This window comes from Saimiri boliviensis, chromosome 13 (genome assembly GCF_048565385.1).
Source record: "Saimiri boliviensis isolate mSaiBol1 chromosome 13, mSaiBol1.pri, whole genome shotgun sequence".
NCBI lineage: Eukaryota > Metazoa > Chordata > Mammalia > Primates > Cebidae > Saimiri > Saimiri boliviensis.
In genome coordinates, this window is record NC_133461.1 from 102,806,297 (window position 1) to 102,826,789 (window position 20,493).

General features: G+C 38.8%; 1 protein-coding gene across 4 annotated transcripts in view; it reads left to right on the plus strand.

Annotated features, from left to right (window-relative positions):
- The window catches only part of ESCO2 (establishment of sister chromatid cohesion N-acetyltransferase 2), a 47,961-nt gene that overhangs the window by 8,530 nt on the left and 18,938 nt on the right, over nucleotides 1–20,493 (plus strand). For all 4 annotated transcript variants that reach the window (XR_012513281.1, XM_074384094.1, XM_074384095.1 and 1 more), the window contains exons 5-9: nucleotides 2,011–2,068; nucleotides 5,781–5,898; nucleotides 7,381–7,512; nucleotides 10,411–10,500; nucleotides 11,441–11,584. Coding sequence is in view for 3 of the 4 variants with exons in the window: in XM_074384094.1 (XP_074240195.1) it covers nucleotides 2,011–2,068; nucleotides 5,781–5,898; nucleotides 7,381–7,512; nucleotides 10,411–10,500; nucleotides 11,441–11,584 (542 nt within the window). In the remaining variant the exon portion in view is untranslated. The remainder of the gene's footprint in view (nucleotides 1–2,010; nucleotides 2,069–5,780; nucleotides 5,899–7,380; nucleotides 7,513–10,410; nucleotides 10,501–11,440; nucleotides 11,585–20,493) is intronic.

Consider the following 20,493-nt stretch of genomic DNA (forward strand, 5'->3'; position numbering starts at 1 on the left):
TTTTTTTTTTTTTTTTTGAGCGCAGTGGCGCGATCTTGATTCACTGCAACCTCCACCGCCCGGATTCAAGCAATTCCCCTGCCTCAGCCTCCCAAGTAGCTGGTACTACAAGCGCGTACCACCACATCCAGCTAATTTTTGTGTTTTTTGGTAGAGATGGGGTTTTACCCTTTTGGCCAGGATGGTCTTGATCTCCTGGCCCCATGATCCACCCGCCTTGGCCTCCCAAAGTGCTAGGATTACAGGTGTGAGCCACCGCACCCAGCCTGTCCTATCCTTTTTTTCATCTGTAACTTCCCTCTCAGACAATGAGAAACTTAGTTCCAACCGTTCACTATCCACCTACTTACTGGTTTGTTCTGTCCCAGTAAACATGTAAAGCAGTTTCATAATTGTTCATTCATACCCATGTAAGAAATAAACCAATTAGAGTGCTTTTTTTTTTTTTTTTTTTTTCCCCCTCTGGGAGATAGAGTCTTGCTTTGCCACCCAAGCTGGAATGCAGTGGCGGGACCTTGGCTCACTGCTGCCTCTGCCCCCGGGGTTCTAGCGATTCTCCCACCTCAGCCTTCCAAGTAGCTGGAGCTGGGATTACAGGTACCTGCCACCATGTCTGGCTAATTTTTTTTGTATTTTTAGTAGAGAAGGGGTTTCGCCGTGTTGGCCAGGCTGGTCTCGAACTCCTGACCTCAGGTGAGCCACCTGCCTCTGCCTCCCAAAGTTCTTGGATTACAGGCTTGAGCGATCATGCCTGGCCTAGAGTGCAATTTTAAGTGCAGTCTTTGTCTTTATCCTTACTTCTGGTCAAAACATCGTTTGCTAAAGTTATTTAGGACAGCTTCTCTTTATCCCACTACCTTTTTCAGTGTTATTATGCTATACAGTTTTAACATTGTTAGATTTATTTCTTACTGTCTGCATTCCATCTTAGGATGCCTCAATAGCCTGGTTGATATTTATACATATTTTTTTCTCATTTGGTAGACATTGAAGTTCATTTTTTTCCAGCAAAAAATCAAGAAATGAAGTTCATTCTTTGTGATTTTTACAGTTCTGTGGGATTTATGAAATGTATAGAGTTACGTATTAGCCATTACAGTACCATACAGAACGGTTCCTTCACCCTAAAATTTCCCTAAGCCTACACTTTGTTGTTAATTACTCTTTCCCCAAGCCTGCTGGCAACCATTAATCTGCTTTCTATTTCTATAGTTTTACCTTTTCCAGAAAAACTTTACATATATTTATCCTTTGGGGTCTGGCTTATTTTGCTTAGTAATACATTTAAGGTTCATCTACGTCGTTGGGTGTATCAGTAGTAATTCTCATTTATCACTGAACTATCAATATACCATAAAATTTCTTTATATATTCTCGGTATAAGTTCTTGGTCAGATATATGATTGCAGATATTTTCTCTCCACAATCTGTGGCTTGTCTTTTCATTCTCTTAATTCTTTTTTTTTTTTTTTGTAGAGAAAAATATCTTACTTTGATAAAGTCCTAATTTTTAAAAAAATGTATTGTCGTTTTGGTGTTGTATGTAAAAACTTATCACCACATTTAAAGTTCATGAAGTTTTTTTCCTAATTTTTTAGACGTTTTATAGTTTTATGTTTTTACTTTATTACAATTAATTTTTTTGTAGAGACACGGTCTTAGTAAGTTGCCCAGGGTGGTCTTGAATTCCTAGACCTAAAGTGTTGGGATTACAGGCATGAGCCACCAGGCCTGGTCATAGTTTTACATTTACATCTGTGATCCATTTTGAGTTACTTTTACCTAAGATTTGAATAGGTGTAATTTTTTTTTTCTTTTTTGCATATGGACGTTTAATTGGTCCATTTAAATGGTCTAGCACCATTTGTTGACTGTTTTTTCTCCATGGAGTTACCTTTGCCTCTTAAGTCTTGATTTTGAGTAGTATTTTGTCTTACTAACTTTTGAAATCTTATGAATTAAAGCTTTGATTTTATTTAGTAATACACATCACAATTTTTTCCTTACCAGTTTCTCCTAAGTCCACTGTCTATCCAATCTTCAATGCATCTTCAGTCAATTCAAAAAGGTGAGAATTGTTATTGTTTTAAAGTCTAAGCCTTATAAATTATAGGTCCTTTGGGTCTCTCTTTTAGTCTCATGCTACTTAATTTGGGGAGTTTTTTTTTCTTCCATAGGGAATAGGAGACTAATTTTGAGAACAGAGCAATGAAATCAGTCCCTCATAGAGACATCATAAAAACTTGAGATGGAAAACTTCCTCATAGGCTTAAGTAATGATCATTGCTAACATTGTATAATACCTGACCCAAAATAAGTATTTTTATATCTATTATCTCAATTATCACAACAACTTAGAGGGTAGATACTGTTATTCTGTTTTGAGCCTAAGAAACTGTTTGTAATTGAGCCACAGTTACACAGCTGTTAGGTGCTAGGACCAGGACTAGAATCTGTATCTGAACCAAATGTCCATTATGTTACATTGCCTTCCTTGGGTGAAAGTATACTCATCATAGCTAAAAGTTAAGAAGCATTTACAACTTGATGATGTAGGCACCATTACCCCATTTTGTAGATGAGGGATCTGGCTACAGGAGTAAGTAACTTGCAGCAGCTTAACATTACCATAAGGTGTAGCTGAAGCTACCAGTATCCTATTCAAAGCTAAAGACTGTGATGGGGGAGGCATGGATGGGTCGAGAGCATGAGAGCCATCAGAGCTTTGAAAAAGTAGTTTCTTAGAGTCTAAACATCCTCTTCCTAATTAGCTTTGATCTTTCTCTCCCCATTTGGTTATAAATAACTTCATATATTAAGCATGGAACTTCCTGGCTACATTATGTTACTCTCAGAGAACATCACCTTAAATTGCCTTAGTGATTAGGTTGGGTGGGCAGCTTTTCTCTTCGAAGGTTGGTTTCTAGTTTTCTCACCTTCCCATTTCTTGCCTGTGTTGTCATCTTTCATGACCTTTTATTGAAGATGGGAGCTGCATAGAATACCATGGACTAGGTAATTTATAATGAACAGAAATTTGACTCTCAGTTCTAGGGGCTGAGAAGTCCAACATGAAGCAGCCACATCTGGTGGGTGCCTTCTTGCTGCATGATCCCATGGCGGAAAGCAGAATAACAAGAGAGTGTTCATGACAGAACAAGAGAGCTTGGTTTGCAGTCTCACATCCTTCAATAATCAACATTAGTCCTTTTATGAAGGTGGAGCCATCATGAGCTAAACACCTCCCAAAACTTGTTGCACTGGAGATTAAGTTTTCACACATGAACTTTGGGGGACTTGTTCAAACCACAGCAGAAACCTTCCACAATTAACTGATAAAAGTGTATGCTAATTTAGTCTAGCATAAAGAGACAGGCCGGGCAGGGTGGCTCACACCTATAATCCCAGCACTTTGGGAGGCCGAGGCTGGTGGATCACCTGAGGTCAGAAGTTCGAGACTAGCCTGGCCAACTTGGTGAAACCTCATCTTTACTAAAAATACAAAAATTAGCTGGGCATGATGGGACTCACCTGTAATCCCAGGTACTCGGGAGGCTGAGATGGGAGAATAGCTTGAACTCATGAGACGGAGGTTGCAGTGAGCCAGGATCGTGCCACTGTACTCCAGTCTGGGTGACTGAGCAAGACTCCATCTCAAAAAAAAAAAAAAAAAAAAGACAGTCGGATGTTATTTGTTAAATAATATGAAATTGCTCTTTTTGTAGACTCCTTAACATCACATAACAGCAATTTCTTGAAATTTATTCAGGTAGATAACAGATTCTCAAAGTGCTTAGTTCACGTTTGTTTTTTGGTTTTTAAGGTTCATTCAATGAACATTTAGAGAATATTTATCATGTGCTTTTAAACTATACTGAGCCCTAGAGATGTGAAGATAATCAATGGGGTCTTGCTATCAAGGAGGTTATGGTTAGAGGAGGGTAGACATTTAAACAAGTATAGTTTAGTATTACAATTGCTAAAATGGAAGCAAAGAGATGGCTGTCACACATGCAGGGTCAGGGGGAGCTGAGTTACTTAGCAAAGGCTGCATAAGGTGAAAAGGGTCAGTGACTTGGACAGGTGTTTTTCATACTGCAGGTAGCAGCCCTTTAGTAGTTTGTTAGATCAGTTTAGGATGTCATATCTAGCATTTATTTTTAATGGAATAGTGTTATCTCTCACATAGCAAGTATATTTAGTGAAACTTTGGTTTTATGTCTGTACTAGTTATGATGTAAAATGTATTTCTTAGCAAGATTTGTCAAGTCAATTTGGAAACTGCTTTTCAGACAAATGGTAATAAGGCAGCTTGACTTAGCTTAATGCAATAAAGCGTTTGCTTTATTTATTTTTTCCACTCTCCCCCGCCCCCCAACTTTATTTTGTCAGGTTTTTTTTCCTGTTTGAACTTCTTACTTTGGGACCTAGGTTTTTTCGTTTTTTCGTTTTTTCCCCTTGCCTATTTGCTTCTACTTTCTAGGGATTTCTATGCCTTCGGTCCCTGGAAAACCGAGGTCTTTTCATTACAAGGCAAGGGTTACAAACTTAGTACCTACAGAACCAGCAGGCTGGGTGAAAACTAGGGCCAGCTGAAGAATTGCCCACTTAAAAGGGCATGTGCTATTCCAAGTTCTGACTAGTAGATTCATTGATGGAATAGAGGTTTAGTGATCTTAACAGTATCTGTTTATTTTATTTTTATTATTTTTTTTGAGACCGAGTCTTGCTGTCATCAGGCAGGAGTGCAGTGGCACTATCAGGGCTCACTGCGACCTCCGCCTCCCAGGTTCAAGAGATTTTCCTGCCTCAGCTTCCCAAGTAGCTGGGACTACAGGTGCGTGCCACCATGCCTGACTAATTTTTGTATTTTTAGTAGAGTTTGGGTTTTACCATGTTGGCCAAGATGGTCTTGATCTCTTGACCTGGTAATGCGCCCACCTTGGCCTCCCAAAGTGCTGGGATGACAGGTGTGAGCCATTGTGCCCACCCCTCAGTGTCTCTCTTAATATTGGAAATACACATTTTTAAGTGAAATCTCTAGATTATAAAGTATTGGTAGCTAACCCAAACTGTTAAATAACCATATGGGCCAACCAAAACATACCTGCTAGCTAGATTTGGCCTGAGGGGCTCCAGTTTGCAACCTCTGTAAGTGGATCTCAACATTCTTTCCTAATAGTTAAAGGTTATCTCAACTACATCTACTCAGCCTAAACATGTTTCTTTTTTCCCTTTAAGAATTTCAAAGTCGTGAGTTGCTGCTTTTGGTGTGAGGAAAGGGAAATTTAGTAGCTGCTTTGCTCTAGTAAAATGTTGGCTAGGTTATAATATGATGACTCTGATTGCCTGTGGATCTGTGAAGTTCAATATTATTTCCTCTAGTAGCTCAGGAATTTCTTTATAGCTGTATAGGTAAATACGGTACTAAGATTTGATAAAAAAACAAAACAAAAAAAAAAACTTTTTTTTAAATGTAAAGTCAATTTCCGAAATGTGCATCTGACACTATAGAAGAAAGTCCCTAGGACTTGGAGTCAGAAGACCAGGATTTGAGTGTTAACACTGCCATTTACTGGTTAACTTTACCTTAAGTAAATTACTGACCCTCTCTGAGTGGGTCTCAGGTTTCTTCTTGTTCTTGTCCCTATTATCTCATCAAGTTAATGTCAGTTAGCACTAAAAATTGCAAGATGGTCTCTTAAATGTCGTCTTTATTTCCATTGTAATTCCGCAAACATTGTAAATTTATATGATATTTATCAATTTTCTGTGTCAAGATCTTTTGGTGAAGAACACTCTTCTGTGGGATCTGTCAACTTCTTGAAACAGACCAATATTCAGAAAAATGCTATTATCAGAGATACAAGTAAAAAAGCAAAAGACCAACTCGTCATTGTGAGTAAAATCAAAACAAAGCTTCTCCTACCTACCCCTTTACAGAAAAAGCTTGCCAACTACTGTATTAGACAATTCAGAACTCGGTGTTTTCTTTTTTGTTTTTTGCTTTTCGTTTTTGAGATGAAGTCTCACTCTGTTGCCCAGGCCAGAGTTCAGTGACCTAATCTTGGCTCACTGTAACCTCTGCCTCCCAGGTTCAGGTGTTTCTTCTGCCTCAGCGTCCTGAGTAGCTGGAACTACAGGCATGTGCCACTACACTGAGCTAATTTTGGTAGAGATGGCGTGTCGCCATATTGGCCAGGCTGGTCTTGAACTCCTGACCTTGTGATCCACCCTCCTTGGCCTCCGGAAGTGCTGGGATTACAAGTGTGAGCCACCACACCCAGCCCAGAACTTAGTATTTTCAGTGGCATTAAGGAATGTTTTATGTGACAGAATGGGAATTGTAGGTGGTGATACTGAATATTCTTGAATTAAACTGTGATTTTCCCAACTTTATTTTTTGTTAACTCTTGGGTCAAATAACTTTAACATTCTTTAAGAATTAAAGAATTTAGGCCGGGCGCAGTGGCTCAAGCCTGTAATCCCAGCACTTTGGGAGGCTGAGGCGGGTGGATCACGAGGTCGAGAGATCGAGACCAACCTGGTCAACATGGTGAAACCCCGTCTCTACTAAAAATACAAAAAATTAGCTGGGCATGGTGGCGCGTGCCTATAATCCCAGCTACTCAGGAGGCTGAGGCAGGAGAATTGCCTGAACCCAGGAGGCAGAGGTTGCGGTGAGCCGAGATCGCGCCATTGCACTCCAGCCTGGGTAACAAGAGCGAAATTCCATCTCAAAAAAAAAAAAAAAAAAGAATTAAAGAATTTAATATTCCTAGATGCTTAAGGAAAAATATTGTATAATTAATATAAAAGTCCTAAAGTTTTTGCCCTTCATGTTTGAAATAAGGCTTTTTGAGGTCTTTGTTTCATTAAAAACCTCCAGTTTTAATTTTAGCTATAATTTCCATGATTTAATCTTATTCCTTCATAGAACCATGGGTCTAGTAAAGAATCTTGTAAAAATAAAAGAATCTGGTTTTTTACACTGTCCATTCCAATAAACAATTGCCTCCCTCATCAATTTGTTGCATTTTTAGGTATCTTCTCTTTTTTTCCTTCCCCAAACAGAGTCCCACCTTGTTGCCCAGGCTGGTCTTGAACTCCTTGGCTCAAGTGATTCACTCATCTCAGCCTCCCAGAGTGCTGGGATTACAGGCATGAGCCACCACTCCTGGCCTGAACTCTTCTCATTTTATTTTGTCCTGGGGGAGGGAAGGAGGATATAGTGACCAGACTTTCATTTAGTTTTTTACTTGTCAGCAGAAAAAAATAAATAAGGTGAAATTTGAATGAATGGTTATAGGAACTTAATTTAGAGCTACCTGTTCTATATTTAAATGGGCTTTTTTTTTTTTTTTTACCCCCCATTTATAGGATGCTGGTCAGAAACATTTTGGGGCTACTGTGTGTAAGTCTTGTGGCATGATATATACTGCCTCCAACCCTGAAGATGAAATGCAACATGTACAGCATCACCACAGATTTCTGGAAGGAATCAAATATGTGGTGAGCCGAAAAATAGTCTTTCAGTTTGTTCTAGAAGTAAAACTACTTTAAAGGAGACATTTCTTTTCCACCCGACCAGAAGAGTTAACTTTTAAGGATGATGTCTCAAGCTTACTATCTCGATGTAAGATACATATTTTGTAAGCACTGCATTCTGAGAAGAGCTGAGCAGTCAAGAGATGCAAACTTTAAAGACCTAAAGAGATCTCATTTTCTGGTATAGTGTCTTCTTTATAGATAGCTTCAGAAAAAATAACCTTTCCATGACTTCTCCAGGTTTTTTCTGAGAGGAGAGTTCCCACTCATGTATTAAACACCTTTCAAGTCCAAACACATCCTATCATTGGCCCTATCTTTATGATTGTACCTGCTACTCAGATAAATTCTTTTTCCCTATTTTTATTGCGATAGCTAATACCTTCATAATATGTTTAGCCTGTTTATTGATACAGCTCGCTTTTTGGGTTCTCATAATGCTACCAGAAATAATGTTTTAAAACATAAATCTAGTATGATTCTACTTTTGAAAAGAAAAAGTTCCTGCCAGCGATTTGATACTGTTTAATCTGGCCTCAACCTGTCCTATTTATGTGCACATAAAATATATACTAGAGAAATTGTATATGTGTATATTTAAATTCTTGCCCTCTCTGATCTGATTGCTATTATCAGCCAGAAAATTCTTTCTAAAACATAAGTTCTGACATTGTGTGCTTCAATTTGGACAGCTTTTTTTTGTACTAGGAATAAAACCCGACTCTTTACTGTGGCCAGCAGATCTCTTCATATCTGGCTCCTACTCACCTTGTCATATGACACATTCCTTCTCCAGTGCTAAGTTCCTGCTGCTGGAGTAAGCCACATTCTCTGATGAAGCCAGAGTATTGTTTATACTATATTGGATTTTTTTTTTTTTTTTTTTTTTTTTTTTGAGACTCAGTCTTGCTTTATCGCCCAAGCTGGAGTGCAGTGGCGCTATCTCGGCTCACTGCAGCCTCTGCCTCCCTGCAACCTCTGCCTCCCAGGTTCAAGCAATTCTCATGCCTCAGCCTCCCTAGTAGCTGGGATTACAGTCATGAGCCACCACATTCGGCTAATTTTTGTATCTTTAGTAGAGACAGGTTTCACCATGTTGGCCAAGCTGTTCTCTAACTCCTGACCTAATGATCCGCCGACCTCAGCCTCCCAAAGTGTTGAGATCACAGGTGTGAGCCATTGCGCCTAGCCGGATTTCTTTCTTTTTTTGTGAAAACATACTGAACATGTTATCGTTTATATATTTTGTATGTTATTCCTGTGTTACAAATATATTCTCCCTGTCCCTTTTGTAAGTTTTAAATTTATGTTTTTGATATAGTAATACTTTCACGTGTTTCAAAATTCACAGGATATAAAAGTGTATCCAGTAAAGTGTTTCTCCATATCCCTTCCAGAAACCCCATTAGCCCCTCTCTGCAGGTATCTGTCATTAATGAGTTCATCTATATATCTTTCAGAGATATTTTCTGCCTATACAAGCAAATAGTATTACTTGGATTTTTTTTTAACCTTTTTATGGTGTATATTGCTACAAAGAAAACCAAATATTTAGGTAACTTGTGACCTCTGGGTTTAAGTCAGGAACATCATCTCATTTCCAAAATTAGTAAAAAGTTTTTCCTATATTTAAAAAAACAGTTTTATAGCTATAAATTTTATATTTAGATCTTTAATCCATTGGAAAGTTTTCAAGACATAGTGTTAGAGATGGATCTTTCTATTTTTCCTAAGGGACTGCAAAGTGTGCCAACAGTACTGTTTGACTAGTTCATGTTCCACACTGATTAGCAATGCAACCTTTAGTGTATACCAAGTTCTCTCATATAAATGGGTTTGTTATTGAACACTTCCAATCATCCATCTGTTCCTGTGCCAGTGCCACACTTTTACAAATGTAGCTTCATACTGTATTTCGATGTCTAGTTAGGTAAGTTCTCTTTCATCCTTTCCTGTAAAAAATGTCTTGACTTCTTATGCACATTTACTCTTTCAAATAAAAAAAAAAAAATGAGCTTATCAAGTTCCCCCCAAATAAAAAACTTATTAGAATTTTTATTGAAACTGTAGTCAAACTGTCATGGATCTTGTTAAATTTATTTCTAATATTCCATCTGAGTCATATCTTTTATATCCTTCAGTAATATTTTATAGTTTTGTCATGGATCTTGTTAAATTTATTTCTAATACTCCAATCTCATTTCCTCTAATCTTTAAGTCAGATTTTTTGCCACTGTCTGCACTTGTGCTTATTCAGTTAGTTGCCTTAGCCTGAAGGCAGGTAATCACCTTCCTATTATACTCATTGACATTTTACCAAGGTTTTTAAACCCTTTTCAAGTCCCATAATATTTCAGTATCATTCAAACACTAGGGCCACATGCCCAGGCACCTTGCTTGGGATTGGAATTAAAGTAGTTGTAACACTGAACCCATCTGTGGTCTTGTCAAGCATAAGGGACAGGCATATAAGGACTTTTATTTAGCTTTTTCTTGGAATTTGGCTTCTTATTCTAAACCTTCCCTACCTGCCTGCTGGTCTCGATCTCCCAACCTCAAGTGGATCTGCCCACTTTGGCCTCCCAAAGTGCTGGGATTACTGGCGTGAACCCAGCCCCTTTACCTCATTTTATAATAGAGCATGTACATGTCTCCAGATAGAGTATCAGCTTATTGAGGGCGAGTACCTTGCCTTAGGCATCTTTTATTTCTCTTTCCACATTACTTTTAGTGGATTTCATCTTACCTTCTTTTATATCTGTTACTGTTTAGGCTTTAGTCTTCTCCACACCAAATTATTTAAGGTTGGTTTTTTTTTCTCTTCACAAATTAAACTATGACCTTTTTGTTTTCTTTTGGCAGGGTTGGAAGAAAGAACGTGTAGTAGCAGAGTTTTGGGATGGGAAAATCGTGTTGGTTCTGCCACGTGATCCAAGCTTTGCTATCAAAAAGGTATGGAACATTGTCTTTTTAATTCTTGTATTTCCCCACCCCCAAGAAATTAACCTGTGTTGAAGTGCGAACTGCCTTTGCTGACAGATAATTTGCTTGGGCTCCTGCTTAATGATTACTTGCATAGAAATTTATACAAAACTAAACTTAGAATTGTAGGAAAAGGATTAAAGAAGGCAGATAGGGCTCCACAGCATATCTTTTATGTTCATATGTTCATCTTTCCCTTGTGAAAGGTAAACTAAGCTTTTCAGTGTTGAGAAATTAATGGCCCCCAGGGTCTATTTCTTATAGTATTGTGGCCTATGTTTCTGAGGTTGGATGTTGAGCCACTATGAACAGTGAGTAAAGCTAAAACAAATCTGTTTTAACGCTTCCTATTCTTTATCCTCCTAGGTGTTTGAATTTATGCTAAAAGTGATCTTTAAAATAGGTTCTTGGCCGGGCACGGTGGCTCAAGCCTGTAATCCCAGCACTTTGGGAGGCCGAGGCGGGTGGATCACGAGGTCAAGAGATCGAGACCATCCTGGTCAACATGGTGAAACCCCGTCTCTACTAAAAATACAAAAAAGTAGCTGGGCATGGTGGCGTGTGCCTGTAATCCCAGTTACTCAGGAGGCTGAGGCAGGAGAATTGCCTGAACCCAGGAGGCAGAGGTTGCGGTGAGCCGAGATTGCGCCATTGCACTCCAGCCTGGGTAACGAGAGCGAAACCCCGTCTCAAAAAAATAATAATTAAAAAAAAAAAATAGGTTCTTAAAACCTTGTTTCCACAGTAGCAGCTACATGCATCATTAGTGAAATAATTTTGGAGGTGTATAAATTTAAGAAATAAAAATTTAAGGATAAAGTAACAGTAATATATTTTGTGTATATAAATATGTATAGTTTCTATTGTACTTTTTAAAACATTGACCTATCTTGGTTTTTAAAATCATTAGGTAGAAGATGTCCAAGAACTTGTTGATAATGAATTGGGCTTCCAGCAAGTTGTTCCTAAATGTCCAAACAAAATAAAAACTTTTCTTTTTATATCTGATGAAAAGAGAGTAGTTGGGTGTTTAATTGCAGAACCCATCAAACAGGTACGGTATATTTCATTTAAATTATTGGCATGATTTGAAGGCAAAATAAAGAGAAAAGTTAGAAGTCTGTCAGCATTTAAGATTGCTATCATTAATGACATTCTGCCTACTGAAATATACTTGACCATGTGGATAATTGAAGTTATTTTTAATATTTGGAATTTTGCTTTATATAAACAGAATAGGTAAGCCAGTCTTACATTCGTGTAGTCATTTCCACAGCTGAACTATAAAGTATAGTGATTTTAAGTAAGCAGATCTATAGACTTAAGTTTTTAAAAATGTGGCTTAGTGAAGGTTAATATTTTTGGCAAAGTAGGCATTACTTATCCCTTAATTGGATTCTAATTTAGGTACTAATTAGCAATTTTCTAGAAGACATATGGTTTCTCCTTGTGTTACTAGAAGTTGGGAGAGAGAAGCAACTTGTTTGTATTTTTGCCAGTATAAGTGATCAATTTGGCCTTTTCCTTTCCTGTTAGCTTTATTAAGGTATAACTGACAAATAACAATTGCAGTTATTTACAGTGTACAATGTGATATTTTGATATAGGTAGACATTGCAAAATGACTAAATCAAGCTAGCATATCTGTCACCTCACATACTTATCAGCTTACTGTGATGAGAGCATTTAGATCTCTCCTAGCAGTTTTTAAGTATACATTAGCTATAGTCGTCATGCCGTCCAATAGGTCTGCAGAACTTACTCATCTTGAAACTTTGACCCTTTACCAACATTTCCCATTTCTCCCATCTCTCAGCCTCTGGCAACCACCATTCTACTCTCTGCTCTGAAGTCAGCTTTTGTAGATTATATATGTAAGTGAGATCTTGCACTATTTTTCTTTCTTGCCTAGCTAATTTCTCTTAGCATAATGTCCTCCAGGTTCATTCATGTTGCAAATGTCAGGATTTCCTTTTTTAAAAGGCTGAATGGTATTCCATGTGTATATATACCACATTTTCTTTATTCATCCACTGATGGATACTTAGGTTGATTCTGTATCTTGGCTATGAATAATGCTGCCATGAATATGGGAGTACAGATTTCTCTTTGACATACGGATTTCAGTTCCTTTGGATATACACTCAGAAGTGAGATGGCTGCAAATGGTAGTTGTATTTTTATAGTAATCATTCTGACAGATGTGAGGTGCATTTCCCTGATGGATAGTCATGATGAGTGAGCATTTTTTCATATGTCTGTTCTTCATTTTTACGTCTTTTCAGAAATATCTATTCGAGTATTTGTTTTCTTGCTATTGAGTTATTTATGTATTTTGGATATGTATTCCTTGTTGTATATGCAGATATTTTTTTTCAATCAGTAGGTTGCTTGGTTTTCTTTCCCTACTTTGTGCTATGCAGAAACTTTTCAGTTTGACGTCACTTTTTAAAATTATTTTATTGCCATTGCTATTGGGATCATAGCCACAACATTATTGGCCCAGACCAATGTCAAGCTTTTTTCTCATTTTTTTCGTTACAGTTTTACAGTTTGAGGTCCCTTATTTTAAGTTTTTAATTCATTTTGAGTTGATTTTTCCATGTGGTGTGAGATAAGGCTCCAATTTTATTCTTCTGTTTGTGGATATTCATTTTTCCCAACATCATTTATCGAAGACACTGCCCTTGCCCCATTGTTTGTTCTTGGCATGTTTGTCAGAGACCAGTTGACTCTAAATGCCTGGTTTTATTTTATATGTTTTGTTCCATTGGTTGCTATGTCTGTTTTAATGCCAGTAGGAGTGTTATGACCTTCAGCTTTACTCTTTTTGTCTAGATTGCTTTGGCTATTTGTAATCTTTTATGGTTCCATAGGATATTAGGACTCTTTTTGTATACTTTTGTGAAAAATGCCTTTGGAATTTTGAAAGGGATTACGTTGCATTTGTAGATTGCTTTGGGTAGTATGGACTTTTTAACAATATAAAATCTTCCAAGCCACGAACACTGGGTATCCTTCCATTTATGTGGACATTGTTCAGCTGCTTTCATCAGTGTTTTCTAGTTTTCAGTGTATGGATCTTTCACCTCCTTGGTTAAATTTATTCATAAGTTTTTTTTTTTTTTTTTTTTTTTTTTTTAATGCTATTGTAAATGGCTTCTCGTCTTGATTTCTGTTTTTAGTTTGTAGTTTGTTGTTCCTGTATAGAAATTCTACTGACTTTTTATGTTGATTTTGTATTCTGCACCTTTTCTAATTTTGTTTTTTCTGATAGTTATTTTGGTGGAGTTTTTAGGGTTTAGTTCATGTCATTTGCAGACAGTCTAACTTTTTCCTTTCAATTTGAATGCCTTTATTTCTTTTTTTCTTCCTAATTGCTCTGGTGAGGAATTCCAGAACTATGTAGAGTAGAAATGATGAGAGTTAGCACCCTTGTCTTGTTCCTGATCTAAGAGGAAAAGCTTTCAACTTTTCATTGCTTATGTGATGTTAGCTGTGAGCTTGTGATATATGACCTTTAGTATATTGAGGTACATTCCATCTATAGCTAATTTATTGAGAGTTTTTATCCTGAAAGGATGTCGAATGCCTTTTCTGTATTGAGATGTTTTGTCCTTCATTCTGTTAATACGATGTAGTACACTGATATGAATGTGTTGAGCCATCCTTGCATCCAGGGATAAAGTCCACTGGATCATGGTGTACTGTTCTTTTAATGTGCTAGTTTGCATCTGTTTATCAGGGATATTGGGAGGTAACTTTTCTTGTAATGTCCTTTTCTGGCTGTTAGATTAATTCTGGCCTTGTAAAATGACTTCGAGGGTATTCTTCAGTTTTTTGGAAGAGTTTGAGAAGGATTAGTATTCTTTTTTTTTTTTTTTTTTTTTTTAATTGCATTTTAGGTTTTGGGGTACATGTGAAGAACATCCAAGATTGTTGCATAGGTACACACATGGCAGTGTGGTTTGCTGCCTTCCGTCTCCTCACCTGTATCTGTCATTTCTCCCCATGTTATCTCTTCCCACCTCCCCACCCCCCGTCCCTCCCCAGTTTACCCCCAACGGACCCCAGTGTGTAGTGCTCCCCTCCCTGTGTCCATGTGTTCTCATTGTTCAACACCCGCCTATGAGTGAGAATATACGGTGTTTGATTTTCTGCTCTTGTGTCAGTTTGCTGAGAATGATGGTTTCCAGGTTCATCCATGTCCCTAAAAAGGACCTGAACTCATCGTTTTTGATGGCTGCATAATATTCCATGGTGTATATGTACCACATTTTCCCTATCCAGTCTATCATCGTTGGGCATTTGGGTTGGTTCCAGGTCTTTGCTATTGTAAACAGTGCTGCAGTGAACATGCGTGTGCACGTGTCCTTATAGTAGAATGATTTATAATCCTTTGGATATATACCCAGTAATGGGATTGCTGGGTCAAATGGGATTTCTATTTTTAGGTCCTTGAGGAATCTCCACACTGTCTTCCACAATGGTTGAATTAATTTACATTCCCACCAACAGTGTAAAAGTGTTCCTATTTCCCCACATCCTCTCCAGCATCTGTTGTCTCCAGATTTTTTAATGATTGCCATTCTAACTGGTGTGAGATGGTATCACAATGTGGTTTTGATTTGCATTTCTCTAATGACCAGTGATGATGAGCATTTTTTCATATGTTTGTTGGCCTCCTGTATGTCTTCTTTTGTAAAGTATCTCTTCATATCCTTCGCCCATTTTTGAATGGGCTTGTTTTTTTTCTTGTAGATCTGTTTTAGTTCTTTGTAAATTCTGGATATCAGCCCCTTGTCAGATGGGTAGACTGCAAAAATTTTTTCCCATTCTGTTGGTTGCCGATTCACTCTACTGACTGTTTCTTTTGCCGTGCAGAAGCTGTGGAGTTTGATTAGGTCCCATTTGTCTATTTTGGCTTTTGTTGCCAATGCTTTTGGTATTTTGGTCATGAAGTCCTTGCCTACGCCTATGTCCTGAATGTTTTTGCCTAGATTTTCTTCTAGGGTTTTTATGGTGTTAGGTCTGATGTTTAAGTCTTTAATCCATCTGGAGTTAATTTTGGTGTAAGGTGTCAGGAAGGGGTCCTGTTTCTGCTTTCTGCGCATGGCTAGCCAGTTTTCCCAACACCATTTATTAAACAGGGAGTCCTTTCCCCATTGCTTGTTTTTTTCAGGTTTGTCGAAGATCAGATGGTTGTGGGTATGTTGTATTTCCTCTGAGGCCTCTGTTCTGTTCCATTGGTCTGTATCTCTGTTTTGGTACCAGTACCATGCTGTTTTGATTACTGTAGCCTTGTAGTATAGTTTGAAGTCCGGTAGTGTGATGCCTCCTGCTTTGTTCTTTTTGCTTAGAATTGACTTGGCTATGCGGGCTCTCTTCTGGTTCCATATGAAATTTAAGGTGTTTTTTTCCATTTCTGTGAAGAAGGTCATTGGTAGCTTGAGGGGAATAGCGTTGAATCTGTAAATTACTTTGGGCAGTATGGCCATTTTCACGACGTTGATTCTTCCTAACCATGAACATGGAATGTTTCTTCATCTGTTTGTGTCCTCTCTTATTTCGTTGAGCAATGGCTTGTAGTTCTCCTTGAAGAGGTCCTTTACGTTCCTTGTTAGTTGTATTCCTAGGTATTTTATTCTCTTTGTAGCAATTATGAATGGCAGTTCGTTCTTGATTTGGCTCTCTTTAAGTCTGTTACTGGTGTATAGGAATGCTTGTGATTTTTGCACACTGATTTTGTATCCTGAGACTTTGCTGAAGTTGTTTATCAGTTTCAGGAGATTTTGGGCTGAGATGATGGGGTCTTCTAGATATACAATCATGTCATCTGCAAATAGAGACAATTTGATTTCCTCCTTTCCAATTTGGATACCCTTTATTTCTTTTTCTTGCCTGATTGCTCTGGCTAGAACTTCCAGTACTATATTGAATAGGAGTGGTGAGAGAGGGCGTCCTTGTCTAGTACCAGATTTCAAAGGGAATGCTTCCAGTTTTTGCCCATTCCATATGATATTGGCTGTTGGTTTGTTGTAAATAGCTTTTACTGTTTTGAGATAACGTTCAGTCAATACCTGGTTTATTGAGGGTTTTTAGCATAAAGGGCTGTTGCATTTTGTCAAAAGCCTTCTCTGCATCAATTGAGTTAATCATGTGGTTTTTGTCTTTGGTTCTGTTTATGTGGTGAATTACGTTTATGGACTTGCATATGTTGAACCAGCCTTGCATCCCCGGGATGAATCCTACTTGATCATGGTGGATGAGCTTTTTGATATGCTGCTGCAATCGGTTTGCCAGTATTTTATTGAAGATTTTTGCATCTATGTTCATCATGGATATTGGCCTGAAATTTTCTTTTCTTGTTGAGTCTCTGCCGGGTTTTGGTATCAGGATGATATTTGTCTCATAAAATGATTTGGGAAGGATTTCCTCTTTTTGGATTGTCTGGAATAGTTTCAGAAGGAATGGTATCAGCTCCTCTTTGTATGTCTGGTAGAATTCGGCTGTGAACCCATCTGGACCTGGGCTTTTTTTGGGTGGTAGGCTCTTTATTGCTGCCTCGACTTCAGACCTTGTTATTGGTCTATTCAGGGTTTTGGCTTCTTCCGGGTTTAGGCTTGGGAGGATGCAGGTGTCCACGAATTTATCCATTTCTTCCAGGTTTACTAGTTTATGTGCATAGAGTTGTTTGTAATAATCTCTGATGATGGTTTGGATTTCTGTGGAATCTGTGGTGATATCCCCTTTATCGTTTTTTATTGCATCTATTTGGTTATTCTCTCTTTTCTTTTTTATTAATCTGGCTAGTGGTCTATTTTGTTGATCTTTTTGAAAAACCAGCTCCTGGATTTATTGATTTTTTGAAGAGTTTTTTGTGTCTCTATTTCCTTCAGTTCTGCTCTGATCTTAGTTATTTCCTGTCTTCTGCTAGGTTTTGAGTGCTTTTTATCTTGCTCCTCTAGCTCTTTCAATTTTGATGATAGGGTGTCAATTTTAGATCTCTGCTTTCTTCTCATGTGGGCACTCATTGCTGTATATTTTCCTCTAGAGACTGCTTTAAATGTGTCCCAGAGATTCTGGTATGTTGTGTCTTCATTCTCATTGGTTTTGAAGAACATCTTTATTTCTGCCTTCATTTCATTGTTTATCCGGTCAACATTCAAGAGCAAGTTGTTCAGTTTCCATGAAGCTGTGCGGTTCTGAGTTCTAACTTGATTGCACTGTGGTCTGAGAGACTGTTTGTTATGATTTCCGTTCTTTTGCATTTGCTGAGGAGTGATTTATTGCCAATTATGTGGTCGATTTTAGAGTAGATGTGATGTGGTGCTGAGAAGAATGTATATTCTGTGGATTTGGGGTGGAGAGTTCTGTAAATGTCTATTAGGTTTGCTTGTTCCAGGTCTGAGTTCAGGTCCTGGATATCCTCGTTGATTTTTTGTCTGGTTGATCTGTCTAATATTTACAATGGGGTGTTAAAGTCTCCCACTATTATTGTGTGGGAGTCTAAGTCTCTTTGTAAGTCATTAAGAACTTGCCTTATGTATCTGGGTGCTCCTGTATTGAGTGCATATATATTTAGGATCGTTAGCTCTTCTTGTTGCAGTGATCCTTTTACCATTATGTAATGTCCTTCTTTGTCTCTTTTGATCTTTGTTGCTTTAAAGTCTATTTTATCAGAGATGAGAATTGCAACTCCTGCTTTTTTTTGCTCTCCATTTACTTGGTAGATCTTCCTCCATCCCTTTATTTTGAGCCTTTGTGTATCCTTGCATGTAAGATGGGTTTCCTGGATACAGCACACTGATGGGTTTTGGCTTTTTATCCAATTTGCCAGTCTGTGTCTTTTGATTGGGGCATTTAGTCCATTGACATTTAGGGATAGTATTGTTATGTGTGAATTTGATACTGTCATTTTGATGCTACCTGGCTGTTTTGTTGGTTAGTTGATGCAGATTCTTGATTGTGTTGATGCTCTTTTACCATTTGGTGTGTTTTTGGAGTGGCTGGTACTGGTTGTTCCATTATATGTGTAGAGCCTCTTTCAGGAGTTCTTGTAGAGCAGGTTTGGTGGTGATGAAATCTCTGAGTGCTTGCTTGTTCACAAAGGATTTTATTTTTCCTTCACTTATGAAGCTTAGTTTGGCTGAATAGGAGATTCTGGGTTGGAAGTTCTTTTCTTTAAGGATGTTGAATATTGGCCCCCAATCTCTTCTGGCTTGTAGGGTTTCTGCTGAGAGATCTGCTGTGAGTCTAATGGGCTTCCCTTTGTGGGTAACCCGACCTTTCTCTCTGGCTGCCATTAGCATTTTCTCTTTCATTTCAACCCTGGTGAATCTGACGATTATGTGCCTTGGGGTTGCTCTTCTTGAGGAATATCTTTGTGGTGGTCTCTGTATTTCCTGTATTTGAATATTGGTCTGCCTTGCTAGATTGGGGACGTTTTCCTGGATAATATCCTGAAGAGTATTTTCCAGCTTGGATTCATTCTCTTCATCACATTCAGGTACACCTATCAGACGTAGATTAGGTCTTTTCACATAGTCCCACATTTCTTGAAGATTTTTTCATTTCTTTTTGCACTTTTTTTCTCTGTTCTTGCCTTCTCTTTTTATTTCATTGAGTTGATCTTCGACCTCTGATATCCTTTCTTCTGCTTGGTCAATTCGGCTGTTGAAGCTTGTGCATGCTTCACAAAGTTCTCGTATTGTGTTTTTCAGCTCCATCAATTCACTTATATTCCTCTCTATGCTGTCCATTCTCATTAGCATTTCATCCAATCTTTTTTCAAGATTCCTAGTTTCTTTGCGTTGGGTTAGAACATGTTCTTTTACCTCACTGTAGTTTCTTAACTACCCACCTTCTGAAGTCTGATTCTGTCATTTCATCACCCTCCTTCTCCATCCGGTCTGGTTTCCTTGCTGGTGAGGAGTTGTGATCCCTTTTAGGAGGAGAGGTATTCTGGTTTCAGGAGTTTTCATCCTCTTTGCGCTGGTTTCTTCCCATTTTTGTGGGTTTATCCACCTGTTGTCTTTGTAGTTACTGTCTTTCAGATTGGGTCTCTGAGTGAGCTTCTACTTCATGGATGCTGAAGTTACTTCTTCTTTTTTTTTTTTTTTTTTAAGCTTTCCTTCTAACAGTCTGGCCCCTCTGCTGTAGGACTGCTGAGGTCCTCTCCAGGCCCTGCTTGCCTGGGGATCACCTGCAGCAGCTGCAGAACAGTAAGGGTTGCTACCAGTTTCCTCTTCCGCTATCTTTGTCCCAGAAGGATGCTCGCCAACTGTCAGTCCGTTCTCTCCTTTATGAGGTGAGTCTTTGGATCTATGGGAGTCAGGGAGCTACTTGAGGAGACAGTCTATCTTTTATTGGGGCTTAAGTCCTGAGTTGTGAGCTCTGTTGTTCGTTCAGAGCTGCCGGGCAGGTACGTTTAGGTCTGCTGCAGCTGAACTCAAAGCACTTTGTGTTCCCAGGTGCTCTGTCCCAGGGAGTTGGAGCTTTATGAGTTTCCGCTGCACTACCGCCTTTTTTGATTTTTCTTTCAGGTCTCACCCGCCCAGCTGGCAGCACGCCTAGCCACTGCCTGCCCGCAGAGGCTTTGCTGAGCTGCTGTGGGCTCCGCCCAGCTGCCCTGTGCTCTTCCCTGCAGTCCTGTTTATATGGGCGTAGTTAGAACTGTCTGGGCAACGGTGGCCCCGCCTCTGTTATGGGGGAGTCTCTCTGTTGTGGCGGGTTGCCTTGGCGAAGGCGGCCTGCCTCCCTAGCGGTGGAGAGTCTCAGTAATGTCTGAAGCCCCTCCCCCACGGAGCCGGACTGTCCCGGGTTCAGCTGTGCTTAGTTTGAAGGGCTCAACCCAGAGGGTTTCCAATTACTGTTTTTGTTTTCGTCGTTGTTGGGGGTAGAGGGGTGGGACCAACCGAGCCTGATCACCTGGCTCCCTGACTCAAAGTCTTTTAAGTTGAA